The 13,113-nt window shown below is 42.3% G+C and overlaps 2 protein-coding genes across 2 annotated transcripts; one reads left to right on the top strand and one right to left on the bottom strand.

Annotated features, from left to right (window-relative positions):
• Positions 1 to 11,395: 11,395 nt before the first annotated feature.
• Positions 11,396 to 11,852, bottom strand: LOC311046492 (histone H3.2; the record flags this gene model as incomplete). The annotated part of the gene is made up of 1 exon (XM_084058837.1): positions 11,396 to 11,852. One exon carries the CDS (start codon positions 11,850 to 11,852, stop codon positions 11,442 to 11,444), a length of 411 nt encoding a protein of 136 aa, XP_083914963.1. The 3' UTR covers positions 11,396 to 11,441.
• Positions 11,853 to 12,200: 348 nt separating this feature from the next.
• LOC311045118 (histone H2A-like) lies at positions 12,201 to 12,635 on the top strand (the record flags this gene model as incomplete). Its single annotated transcript, XM_084056928.1, has 1 exon — positions 12,201 to 12,635. The coding sequence occupies one exon, from the start codon at positions 12,201 to 12,203 to the stop codon at positions 12,633 to 12,635; it is 435 nt and encodes a 144-aa protein (XP_083913054.1).
• Positions 12,636 to 13,113: the final 478 nt, after the last annotated feature.

The following is a 13,113-nucleotide window of genomic DNA, read 5'->3' on the forward strand; positions in this document are numbered from 1 at the left end:
GGGTTCTCCTCCAGCCCGGTTATTCCAACCTCCGATCCATCATTTCTAGTGGAGGTTGCGTTAACGGCTGCGCCGGGCCTCCCAACTTTGCTATATTTATCTGACTTGAGTCCAATACTGGACACTGTAACTTCTGGTTCCATTCCAGCCCCGCCCACGGTGAAGGTCCAGATTGTGACTCCCACCTTGGAGGCATCGGACTCCGTTCCCCGAACCCCTGATCCTACCCTTCCACAACCGGAGGAGGTGGCTTTGTTTTCCATTTTTACAACCTTACATGCAGATTCTGTTCTTAGTCCATCTGTGCCTGTCGGCACAGAAGGGGGGACGGAAGGGCTAAATGATATAACAATAGAACCTCTAAATGATATAACAATAGAACCTCTACCACTAACATTTAGAACAGTAATATCAGAGGAAGTAGAAGTAGCACTTGTAACTCTGACTGAAGCCGAGTTGAGGCAGATCGACTTAATACCAACTGTGCCTGTAGAAGTGGGGACTAGTAGGCCTGTAACACCTCTACAATTAACTGAAAGGATTAGTACAGTAGTTACGGCTGAATCTGAACCAAATCAAATGACTACTGAAGTACGGTTCAGTGGAAGTGTAGTGGTTCCAGTTGAAGATGCATCAACTCAGTTGAATACAGACCCTGTGTTGTTAATAACTACTGGAGACACATCGTATATAGTCACAACAAATACCACACCCACAACGGTAACGACAACACCCTCACATGCATCAGTTACATCAACAACAAACACTTTAACTGCTTCAAAACAACTGTCAACTACTAAGTTCACTGACGGAGCACTTATTTGGTCCACATAGAATTAGTCATATTACTTAGTCTGATTATCGCAAGTGTAATATTCTGTTGTTGCATCCCACTCATTAAGACCTCTGGTGATTAGTAGTTTCGTTCCCTACCTATGTTGAATGCACTTACTGTAAGTCGCTTTGGATAAAAGCGTCTGCTAAATGACTGTAATGTAATGTAATGTAATGTAAGTGGCAATGCATTTGTGCCGCCATTTGTAAATATTCCTAAGGGAATTGTGTTCCCACTTTGTCTTGTATCCGGTCCAACTCAGTCTGATTTGCAGTGCTCAGATTACACGGAAGGACGTGCCTGTAACAATAGGACGGATCTTCCTATGCAATGTACGGAAGTGATCGCACATAACGCTGTTGAACATCTGGAGATGTATTAGAACGTAATTTATGTTGAACAGCTCACTTTAGGATATAGGCTTTAAATTATGTTATCACTTGATTTGCCTAAAGAAATAATATGATATTGACTGGTTGAAATGACTGCTGAGGTGCACTCGAAGGCTTGCAGCAGGCAGAGGCCTCCATTTCCTTTATGTGCATTTCCTGTATGTGAGCTGCACTCGCGGCGTACGTGACATACAGCCTGCATCTATGGCTGATCAGTGGGGTCAACGAGTACCCAAGATCTGATAGTTTTAACCAAATGTTACATGCACACATGCAAGTGTGAATCATTTGATTTTCTGATTAATGATTTAATTTAATCATATATAATTGCTGAAAATATGTAGTATAATTGCATTTACTGAATTATGCTCAGGTATAAGACACATTTTGGGGGACATTTAACCCCTCAGTATGCCATATATGGCCATGCTGATAATGTCGTGCAAGGTGCAAAGTAAGCATTTTTTGTGTGTGTGGGTAGCTGTTGGACAAGTCACACATACACCCACATGCAGACACACTGACTTCTGAGAATCACCTATAGCATCTGACTTCTAAGAATAAAGCATGCACGCCTATGTGCACGCAAATACACACACACTGACTTTCTTAACTTTCGAAAAGTCACCCACGTGCACACTTACGTGCACTCACATACACACACTGATGTCTGGAGAACTTCCTTTAGACCGTACTATCGTATAAAGGGGCGCTCACGAGAGCATCAAGCGGGTTTTTTTTTTAGAGAGGCTGGGGTGACAGAGGCTGAGGGAGACTTGGGAGGTTTTGGACGGCTGTTGGGGGCCCTTTGGGCCCCTTGGGCTCTTAGGTTTTTGGGGCTTCTTCTCTTGCACCTTGCTCAGATGTTAAACAGTCATGGCTCCACATGGAGGAAGGTAACAAATTACTTAAATTAAGAAGGTAAAATATTAGTTAAACAATTAATTAAATTAAAAAGGGTAAATTTCTCTATTTTGAGATTAAACCTATTTAGTGCTACTTTAACGACATTTTTGGAATTACCAAATTTAGACTAGCCTGTATTTCAGGCTGAATGAGATCTAAATGGAACCTCCTCTTTTTAATCTAAATTATAAATTAGTTTAGGACAAGCCAAAATTCAGGCATTTGGAAACCAGACAGACATGAAACATTACTGATTTCATTTCTATTGGTATTTTGTATTTTATTTGACAAGCACGGTACTACAGCCCAGTTGGTATAGTGGCTGTATTTGATGTGTTTAACAACGAAGAGGGGCTACATGCATTGGGTGTGAGCATTCACCCTGTATGCATTTGGCCTCTGTTGTGTGTGTCTAATCTTTCTGCTTCTCTTTCCTTCTTGAGGGGGACCTGATGGCAGTATGGAGTCCGTTTATATAGGCTTTATATTTGTCTATGTGATTGATGATTATCATATACTTGTTTTGTTATTATCATTGTCATTGGTCCTGATTATATTGTTGTATTGTGTTTAGGTACGCTCCCCCTTAGGTTGTGACACTAGGGTGCCACAAAGGGGGGAATATAGGATATTTTCCAACAGTGTATGTTATATAGAATACAATGTATGTGTCCCACTTCTGCATGTGACTTAAACATCATGTGCACGGCAGTAGCCATGACCTCATCCCTTGTATAACATACATACAATTGCATTATGCAGGTTATTAGATTACCTAAACATGTGCACGGTATATGGCATACATACAATTGTATTATGCAGGTTATTAGATTAGATCTAAACAGTACATAGGCACACTACGAGCTGTCCTCGGTAGACGGCCGCACCCTCGAGGTCCTCCACGTTTTGCCCACGGACAAGATCTCAAGTTTTGACCTGGCTGTCTCCTTCTTGAATGTAACAATGATGGAAGCTAAATAAAACTAAGAACTACTCATCAACTTTGATCCTCTGACTCCGAGTTCATCTTTTTCTACAAGCTGTTGAAAATAACCAATACTCTCACTCGCATATGCAAGCATTCCTATGTCTAATATATTTTTTCTCAAGGACTGTTTGCAGTTACTGTGTAGATAGAAACCTCCATGTGATCTTAAAATTACACATTTGACAGAAGACATTTGGTCACATGACAAAGGATGCCTTCATTGTAACAATTCTTTAAAAATGTAATCCCCAAACAACACTGGAGATTTCAAACTCCACTCTGACTTCAATATGAAGCTTCTTTGGTGAATAGTGACTGACTCAGACTCAAAAGTGGGGTTCAGGGTTTTTATTGCGCCAAGATGGAGTTGCGGCGGAGGAATGAAGAGCATTGGTGGGGGGAAGTGGGAGACCCAGTTAATTGGAAAGAGCCTGAAACGAAGCAGAGGAGAACATGGTTAGAACATGTAAGTAAACACATTTTTGGGGCGGTGTAGCCGCCCCCTATAAGTGAGTTTTGGACACCGACCAAAAAATGTGTGTACCCCCTAACCCTTCCATTGTTAATGCAAATCGATACTTTTTTCATATCAGCCAATCACATTACAGCTAGTGTCATCACCACTAACTGTAATGTGATTGGCTGACTTTGCAAATTCAGGACTGTGATTGGCTAGCGAAACACATGACACATGTGCAGCCCTATGAATAGCAGTATGGACTTTAAAAAAAGTAATTTATCCTTTTTAGCGGCGCTAGCCGCTCTATACCTTTAGGTATAGAGCGGATATTAGCCCTCTATACCTGGCTTTTGCGTCAACGTTCTGATTGGTCAGGCTCGCCAAGGTTCTGATTGGTCAGGTCCGTCAACGTTCTGATTGGTCAGGCTCGCCAAGGTTCTGATTGGTCAGGTCCGTCAACGTTCTGATTGGTCAGGTCCGTCAACGTTCTGATTGGTCACTATTCATGACATCACTATGTTACTATTCATGACATCACTATGTCATGAATATAGAATTAGATGTTCATGACATCAATATTATATCATGAATACAAAATTAGATGGTTTATTTATATAAACTGTAAAAGTCCGGAACATAAACACTCTGGGTACGGCTTATAAATTGTATAGATTATTTCATAACACATACATATCTTTCTGGTACCACATGTATACACACGCAAAGTTTATTTTTTAGGTTAGGTAGGTTGTGCGACAAAGTATGCATTTGGTGATTCGCTTCCAATGGCACTATTTAGTGCCACTGGAAGCCTTGAAATAAATGTACACAGATTTAATATTGTTTCTCTAGTAGAAACACATATCTATGACAAAATATATCAAAGGCGCCGCTACCTTCACACAGGTGTGATTTTTTTAAAGTGAGTCATGTTGTGATGACCACACACACCGCCCACTTCACACTGGGTGTGATTTTTACATTACACATAAAGATGCCCCTTTTTCCTATTCTGTATCTCACCTGTATTCATCCCACAGACAGTTTTCGCCAGCCATCCATTTTCTCTGCTAGGTTCCTCATCAGTCTCCCCATCTTCTGAGGATCCGTCAGCTTCTGGTTGTAGGTGAAGTCAGGAAAGCCCTTGTGGCTTCTACAGGAATGAATTCAAACAGTGTGTCCTTTTTGTATTCTGCAACAAATTTGGCAACATCCTCCTTTTGTCTTTTCTTGAAAGACGCCGTCCCATGATGTTCTGTTGCAGCCTGTCCAATTCCGGATCTTCTGAACAGCTGATCCAGCTCCTTCCCAAAGGAACCCGACATTTGTGCACAGCGATCGACCTGCTGGTCTGTATACATCCCCCTCGACCGCTGGAGCATGTCTGCAAAACGGTTGCATTAAATACAGGTACAGCAACACATCACGTTTCAGAATGAGAAGTTTGCTTTTTATCGTATGAATATAATTTGTGAATAAGATTCAGCTTTTTATACCTTTGAACTCGTTGTTCTGAAGTTCATTCACCAGGTCTAAGGCTATGTTGCATCCAGGTCGACCACTCAAGTTTGCCACACGGTTCCACTTGAGGTCCTCTTTAACAGGGTTAACTGGAACAATACAAACATGTAGCCTACATATCATATAATTACCTCTTTCCGTATTTTCTCAGTGACAAGTTTGTAGACTGCAATTTTCCCCTTGGTCATCGTCATTAAGGTTCTTAGAACCTGAGAATAGCGCCCTCTCTTCAGAGCTGCAATTGCTATTGCCAATCGTCCAGTGGTTGGTTTTGGGCATACTTCAGGGCTAAGTGTCCCCTTAGCCGTTCTTCTTGGCCTTGATTGCTCAGTTGGGGACCTCGGGGGTGTTTTTGCAGGGCTTTGAGCAAGACTCTGCCTTTTGACTGGAGGCGAATCATTTGTTGGCGCACTCGTTGTTGGCGAAATCCTTGTTGGCGAACTCTTTGGAGTGCCGCAAAAAGTTATTTTAGTGCCCTTTGGCTTAGTCTTTTTGTTGAATTCTTTGACACAATTCAAGCACACAAAATCTCTCGAAGATAGCTGAGGAAAAAACAGTGCTGCTGTACGTGGACTACTTGACAAAGAATCAATAGAAAATCTTTTGTAGCCATGGGGCTTTTTGGGTATTTCCTCTTTGCAGTTGCTGCATACAGGCTTCGACATTTTGGTGACAAAGAACAGGCAAACAGGTCCTTGGGATCAGGCAAAAACAGAGTACAGAACAAGCGGGGGTCCAAACCAGAAAGCAGTCCTAAACAGGCAAACAGGTCCTTGGGAGCAGGCAAAAACAGAGTACAGAACAAGCGGGGGTCCAAACCAGAAAGCAGTCCTAAACGCGTGACTCCATAGTCTAAACCAGTTGTGCATGATTGGCCAATACGCTTGTGCAAGGACGCGCTGTGATTGGCCAGTAGCCACTTTGAGTGACAGTTGGGGCAAACGCTCTCACCAAAACATTATTTACTATTCTGTCCCTATCGGTCCCTCGAACGGCGCTGAGTCGACTAGCAGACCATTGGCCGGTCGACGCGGGCACTCGCGCCTGGAGGCGCTCGGGCGCGTCTCCTCGGCCTCAAGGTCTGCTGAGTCGGCGCGCCTCCGTCATGGTCCAAAACTATACTTTATCGGCGAAAAAAAATAGTCCGCGGTTGTTTGAAAAAGGCACTTCCGCGTTGGCCACAGAAGGGGGCGTGTTTATAGCACAACTGGTTTAGACTTTGTAATGTCGCGTCCTAAACAGGTTACTTACTCCATCTGACCTCTGACCTGTGACCCAGGAATGGATCTCAACCGCATTTTAGATGAGGGGTCACCTTTTCCTCTCAAGGATAAGCAAAGGGACATTATTAAAGCCTTAATTGGAGGACAACATGTCTTTGCTGTGTTGCCTACTGGATATGGCAAAAGTGTGGCTTTTGGGCTATTTGCAAAAGTGATGGACAAGGTAATAAACTTACATTATATACGTATTTGCTTTAGGTCGTTAATTACATAAGTTAAAAGGTGGAATTAAATAGGCAAGCATTAATAAGGGTATTTTGGTATACAATTCTCCATCTTCAGGCCTACAATAATAGCCACCAACCATTGTAGGGTTACACATAGGCCTAATAGTAAGTTCTAAATAGCATTATCTGTGTTAATATTGGCAGGGGTTTTAATCATTTCTGTTATTAAAAGGAAAAATATATGTCTACAATGATTGCTAGTCATTATATTTGGACTAGAGGCTATTTTATTAAATTTATCTTTTAGTCAACATAAAATCAGTTTTATTTATTCATAGTCTAGTAGTCAAATAAAGACAGAAAAGTAAGTTAAGTTTTGTCAACTACCGGTATGAAGTAATATTTTGGTAGCCAAAAGTAAAACTCCTGCCACTTGTATGAAACCTGAACATAGTGTAAATGCAATGTTTTCTTAAGCACTATTGAACATGCATTACTCAATTAACTTTGTGCTATTAATGCAGTACCCTTTCTAATACCTATTACCCAATAACTTTTTTCCATAGTTGGATGGAGGAAAAAAACACTTGGTCCTCGTGGTGAGCCCCTTGAAGGCTTTGATGATGGACCAGGTCAACACTTGGAAGGCCAAAGGAGTTAATGCAGCTGCAGTGACCAAAGATATGGGCAGCGACGCAGTGACAAGTATGTAAAAACAAACATGAATAAAAGGTCCATTAAAAAAAAAAAACGATATCCAAGAATTAACAATTAAAGAGTCAATCATCATCGGATGGATTGCATTTTGACAGGTATCATTGAAGCAGAAGTGTCGCTAGTCTTCATGTCACCGGAATGTCTCCTAATTGAGCCATGGTGGACATGGATCAAGTCCCACAAGGACAGCATCTGTCTTCTAGCTATAGATGAAGCACACTGCATCACAACATGGTAGGATGAAAGTGTACAGTATCATCAATATTTAAAAATGAAGGCATAGCTCATTGTGTCACAATCAACTTCTATTTTATAGGGGAGACACATTCCGGGCGGACTACAGAAAGATCCCCAGAGTCCGATGTGCCCTTTCCTGTCCTCTGTTGCTGTTGACTGCATGACTTCGAGCAGGACATGGATCAGGTGGAGTTCATTACTTCCCTGCCTGACATGTATGTATGTGTAAGCATTATGGCCTTCAAACAACTGTAATATGTTATTTGGTTTACAGTTAATGGGGAATGAGAATATTTGAGATGAAATGAGATATTTCTTCTAGCTAGCAAGTATAGTTATAACATGAATTTCGGGAATCACAGACAGTTATTTTGAGAGACTCAGTTAACCATAGCATTGCACCTATTTGCCCCACCCATATCTCAATGCTGGAATTTATATCCTGTCCCTGCCCTATTATAGGTCTTATTTTTATGTGTTGTACTCTTTGTGATTTTGTGTTAAGTGCAATCATTAGTTATGGTAAGAAAGAGAGAAAATAAATAAATTATGTTTTGGAGCCCAATGAAGCTCCTTTCAGAACCACTGAATACCCATTTTATTCTGTGGTTCCAAAAGGAACCGAGACCAATGATGTTCTATGGTTGAGTGAGTGACTTGTTTTGGGGTACATACTTTTAACATACACAACATACATCGATTTTTGTTATATATTTAAGGCCCAACATACACCTGTCCTTCAAGAGAAGTTCCCACAACCACTCTAAAGAGCTCGATTGGCTTATAAAGGACCTCAGGGAGATGGGACCTTCGGCTCCTAAATGCATAATATACTGCACGTGAGTATATGTAATGATGCTGTATAAGGCATTGGTGAATTCTTATTTGACATTTTTCAGTGTGCAGAATTTCTGATTATTACTGAGTCCAGCATCTAAGAATCTACATCAATTGATAATTCTCTTTATATCATTGAGATATGTTCATTTGTTAATCCAATTAATGATACATTTGTGATTTATCCTTTTATTAATCAAAATCAAATTATGTTTGAGTTGGCACACTGGTACGTATAATGTTAATACTGAATTAATTCAGTACTGTGTTCTACATAGTTCCACAAAAGAAGTGGAAGACGTATACTATTGATTGTTCGAGAGCCTACAGGATGGATTTTGGGATGGCAAGGAACATGTCAGCCAAAATAAACTGGTTGACATGTTCATGAAGAACACAGATAGTGACACACAGAAACGGATCTTGGAAACGTTCATCAAACCTGACAGCCAAATCCGCTGTGTAGTGGCAACAATTGCATTTGGGATGGGTGTCCAGGTAGAAGATGTGAGGATTGTTGTGCACTGGGGGCCCCCAAGGAACATCCTGAACTATTGGCAGGTATGGGTTGGAATGTTCTGGGACCTCCCAATATGATTTGTATCATGACACTTATTGGGTGGATTCAAAACGTGTTGAGATTCTATATGTATTTTAAACTTACTATAATAGCATATTTTAAACTGTAAAATGGAAGATTATTGAATCATGCATTCAATTAGAACATATAGTCAAATAGCTTTCCAAGTATTTTCAGAACCAATTATTGATTCAAAGTCATTTACAATTCAAGTATCGCAATAGATTTATTAATGCTGAACTTAAAATTACATTTCTCAACTCAACTCGGTGACACTGGATTTCAATATAGAAACAAACATGCACATATTGGTATCCCTGAATCTGTTCATTAATCTTTTTTTCTCTACCACCCCTATGTTGGAGCTCCAGGGAGAGCCCTAATGTACGTGTACAGTAGATCGGGTACGGGCAAACATGTGGACGTATCCATGAAGGAGCTCATCAAAAAGACAATGAAAGACACTGTATGTATAAGGAGACAAGCACTGCAACACATCCTCTTGCCCCAGATGGACGCAGAAGATGCACTGGAAGCTGCATGTGGAGGAGATGTGTGTTGCTCTGCGTGTGATGCTGCTTGTGTGCAATTATGATTTCAGACTTTTTCTGCGGAGTTTTAGTTGTGGGAGTGGGTATTATTACATCAAGTGATTTTTTTTTTATTTGCACACCGTTATACTCCACCGCCACTCCATCTTGGCGCAATAAAAACCCTGAACCCCACTTTTGAGTCTGAGTCAGTCACTATTCACCAAAGAAGCTTCATATTGAAGTCAGAGTGGAGTTTGAAATCTCCAGTGTTGTTTGGGGATTACATTTTTAAAGAATTGTTACAATGAAGGCATCCTTTGTCATGTGACCAAATGTCTTCTGTCAAATGTGTAATTTTAAGATCACATGGAGGTTTCTATCTACACAGTAACTGCAAACAGTCCTTGAGAAAAAATATATTAGACATAGGAATGCTTGCATATGCGAGTGAGAGCACATGAACATTTTCTGTGAATATGCAGTTTACAACATAGGACTATTGTGAAATCTGCTACTCTGTCAGTGAATGTTCTATTTAAAGCCTTTATTTTCTCAGGTCTGTACACTTTGCAGTTACTGCTTAATTGCTAACTTATATTAACTAAAACGTTGGGTGTACTCATTTGTAGAGGTTGTTTAGATTATTGAATGTTTATCTGTATTGAATTCAGTGAATAAGCACTCTACAGAGGGGTACCCCTTTGATCTAATATAACCATACTGTACTATGTAGTAATAATGAAAAACAATGGGGCTCAGACATTTTAGAAACATTTTATTCCTTTTCACATTTTATTCCTTTTCTTTTGGGCCTAATATCTAACACAAGTCCTTATTTTGGCTGCGTTCGTTCATGCGCTCCGCGAGCCACTTGGTATCGTCCAGTGCGCTGAGGGCTGTATTTCCGAGCGCACCCAAAAAGCATCTACGAGCTCGGCCAATCAGAGGCAGTAACGTAGAACGCGCAGCTATCCAGTCACAACGCGGCGCGGCGGGCCATGGGAAGTGGAGCATTGTTTGAGAGAGGAAATTAAGCTTTACTAAATGATTAAAAATGTTAAACGGCAGCGCCGATCCGAGCGCATTAATGCAGATTAACCGCGGTTTAGTATTGCTCTTTTTGGTACCTTTGAGAAATCTCTGCAACTTCCAAGCGACGAGCTATTAGCCCGCGACTACGAGAGAGAGTGCTTTGAGCGACAAGGGACCCTGGATACCGCCTTCCCAAATACAAAAAAGGTAAACAGGGTCCCGAAAGGGGCTACATGCCATCAAACTTCTTCCTTGTTGTCATGGGAAAGTGTAAATTAACTTTCAAATGAGGGCTGCACTCAACAACAGAGTGACCTCAATACGTATGTGTTCTTCCATTACTGTTTCCTTAAGTTGACATTTTATTCAGGCCTAATTTGTGTGTGGGCCTACAGAATGTGCACCTGTACACCAACAGAACCTGGGGCAACTGGACCAGCTAACACAACCTATTGTACACTAATAGCAAAATAAAGTGTGTGCGTTCATGTCACTAAATACACACACACACTGACCTACAGACACATGCAAAATATATTCATTTGTATTCCTCACTTGACTGCACTACACGCATTTCACCAACAGATGTCAATCACGTTGCTTTTAACTGCAGTGATCATTTCCATGATGGAAATGGCTTCAGAAAAGGCTATAAAAACTTTATTTGTGGAGAATCCCATAAAGGAAGCATTATTACTAGCCTTAAGAAGTGACAACAGAGAAAGCTTAATTTGTCATCATGTAAGCGTACTGCATGTGTCCAGTATCCATGTTGTTGGTTCACTTTTAGGTGAAGTGCATGAATATTTATATGGAGGCATGTTGGCTACGATCATATTTCCTAAGTAACACAACTAAATCATCTAGATTACGCATAGTGAAAGGGCTCTTTAAAGAACTAGATGGGTGGCTCTTAAAAGAGCCGTTTTGGGGTTGTGAAGTGATGGATCAGTTTAAGCACGTTCTCCACGGATACGACGGGCCAGCTGGATGTCTTTGGGCATGATGGTCACCCTCTTGGCGTGGATGGCGCACAGGTTGGTGTCTTCAAACAGACCGACCAGATAAGCCTCGGCTGACTCCTGGAGAGCCATGACTGCGGAGCTCTGGAAGCGCAGGTCGGTCTTAAAGTCCTGGGCGATCTCCCTCACCAGGCGCTGGAAGGGCAGCTTGCGGATCAGCAGCTCGGTGGATTTTTGGTAACGACGGATCTCCCTCAGAGCCACAGTACCGGGACGGTAACGGTGAGGCTTCTTCACTCCACCGGTTGCCGGCGCGCTTTTGCGAGCAGCCTTGGTGGCGAGTTGCTTCCTGGGGGCTTTGCCACCGGTGGATTTACGAGCGGTCTGCTTGGTTCTTGCCATTTCTCTCTCTGTCTGTAGCGTCAGGAGTTGTGGTGAAATGTGCACAAATTCTTGCTATTTATCTCAGCGGCTCTGAGACGCCGTCTTTCTCTGATTGGTCTCTGGTCGGGAACCTCCTTGTTTGGGGAGGAACCAGAGTTTAGACTGGGAGGAACGGATCACGCCACTAGTCTAGTACTGATTGGTGGGGAGCTCATACACAGTCAGCCCTCACTCTCATTCTTTTTAGTGATTGGTGGGACGACCACCACCACAGACTTTACTAAGTTGAAGATATAACACGTCTCGTGCTCCTCTCCTCCAGCATATTTCTTCTTGTTATTATTATTGTAAAATTAGAATTGCATTATGAGTGGACGAGGCAAAACCGGAGGAAAAGCGAGGGCGAAGGCCAAGACCCGTTCATCCCGTGCCGGGCTCCAGTTCCCCGTGGGTCGTGTCCACAGGCTGCTGCGTAAAGGCAACTATGCCCAGAGAGTCGGTGCCGGCGCTCCGGTCTATCTGGCGGCTGTCCTCGAGTACTTGACCGCTGAGATCCTGGAGTTGGCTGGGAACGCTGCCCGTGACAACAAGAAGACTCGTATCATTCACCGTCACCTCCAGCTGGCCGTGCGCAACGACGAGGAGCTCAACAAACTGCTAGGCAGCGTGACTATCGCTCAGGGCGGTGTGCTGCCCAACATTCAGGCTGTTCTGCTCCCCAAGAAGACCGAGAAGGCCGCCTGCCGCCAAGAAATAAATCTCCTTGATTCGACAGAACGAACCCCACAAAGGCTCTTTTAAGAGCCACCCACTGTTTCTGTAAAAAAGAGTTGCTTCTATTTACCCCCGGGCGCCTGTAGCTTTTCGTGGTTGTAAAGAATGTGAACATTTAATAGCTTGCTGTAAATACTGTCAAATGCAAGAGACTCCTACTGCGGCTATACCCCCTGCGTTTTGTGACTTTTAAAACACTGCTGACTTATTCTCCCGGCCACATGTCTTTGCAACAGCAGATAAGTATTGTACTGTACCAGCACAATTTACGTCTTTCAATAACATTTTAGCGCACATCATACCGTGTATGAGAATATCTGACGGATGTGCGCCCGCACGTGTCTTTCTCCCCCCTTATTTCTTCACAGTAAACTACCGGCTATCACTTCAATATCCCATCATTGTGTACCGTTTGCTCCGTGACACTTTTTTGGTACCCTTGTTTTTCCCGTCTACAATAATGGGAAGAAGAGGAAAGAGCAAAAGCCACTTCAGTCGGGGCAGT

The sequence above is a fragment of the Gymnoscopelus microlampas genome (genome assembly GCF_963454915.1).
Source record: "Gymnoscopelus microlampas genome assembly, chromosome: 5".
Classification (NCBI taxonomy): Eukaryota; Metazoa; Chordata; class Actinopteri; order Myctophiformes; family Myctophidae; genus Gymnoscopelus; species Gymnoscopelus microlampas.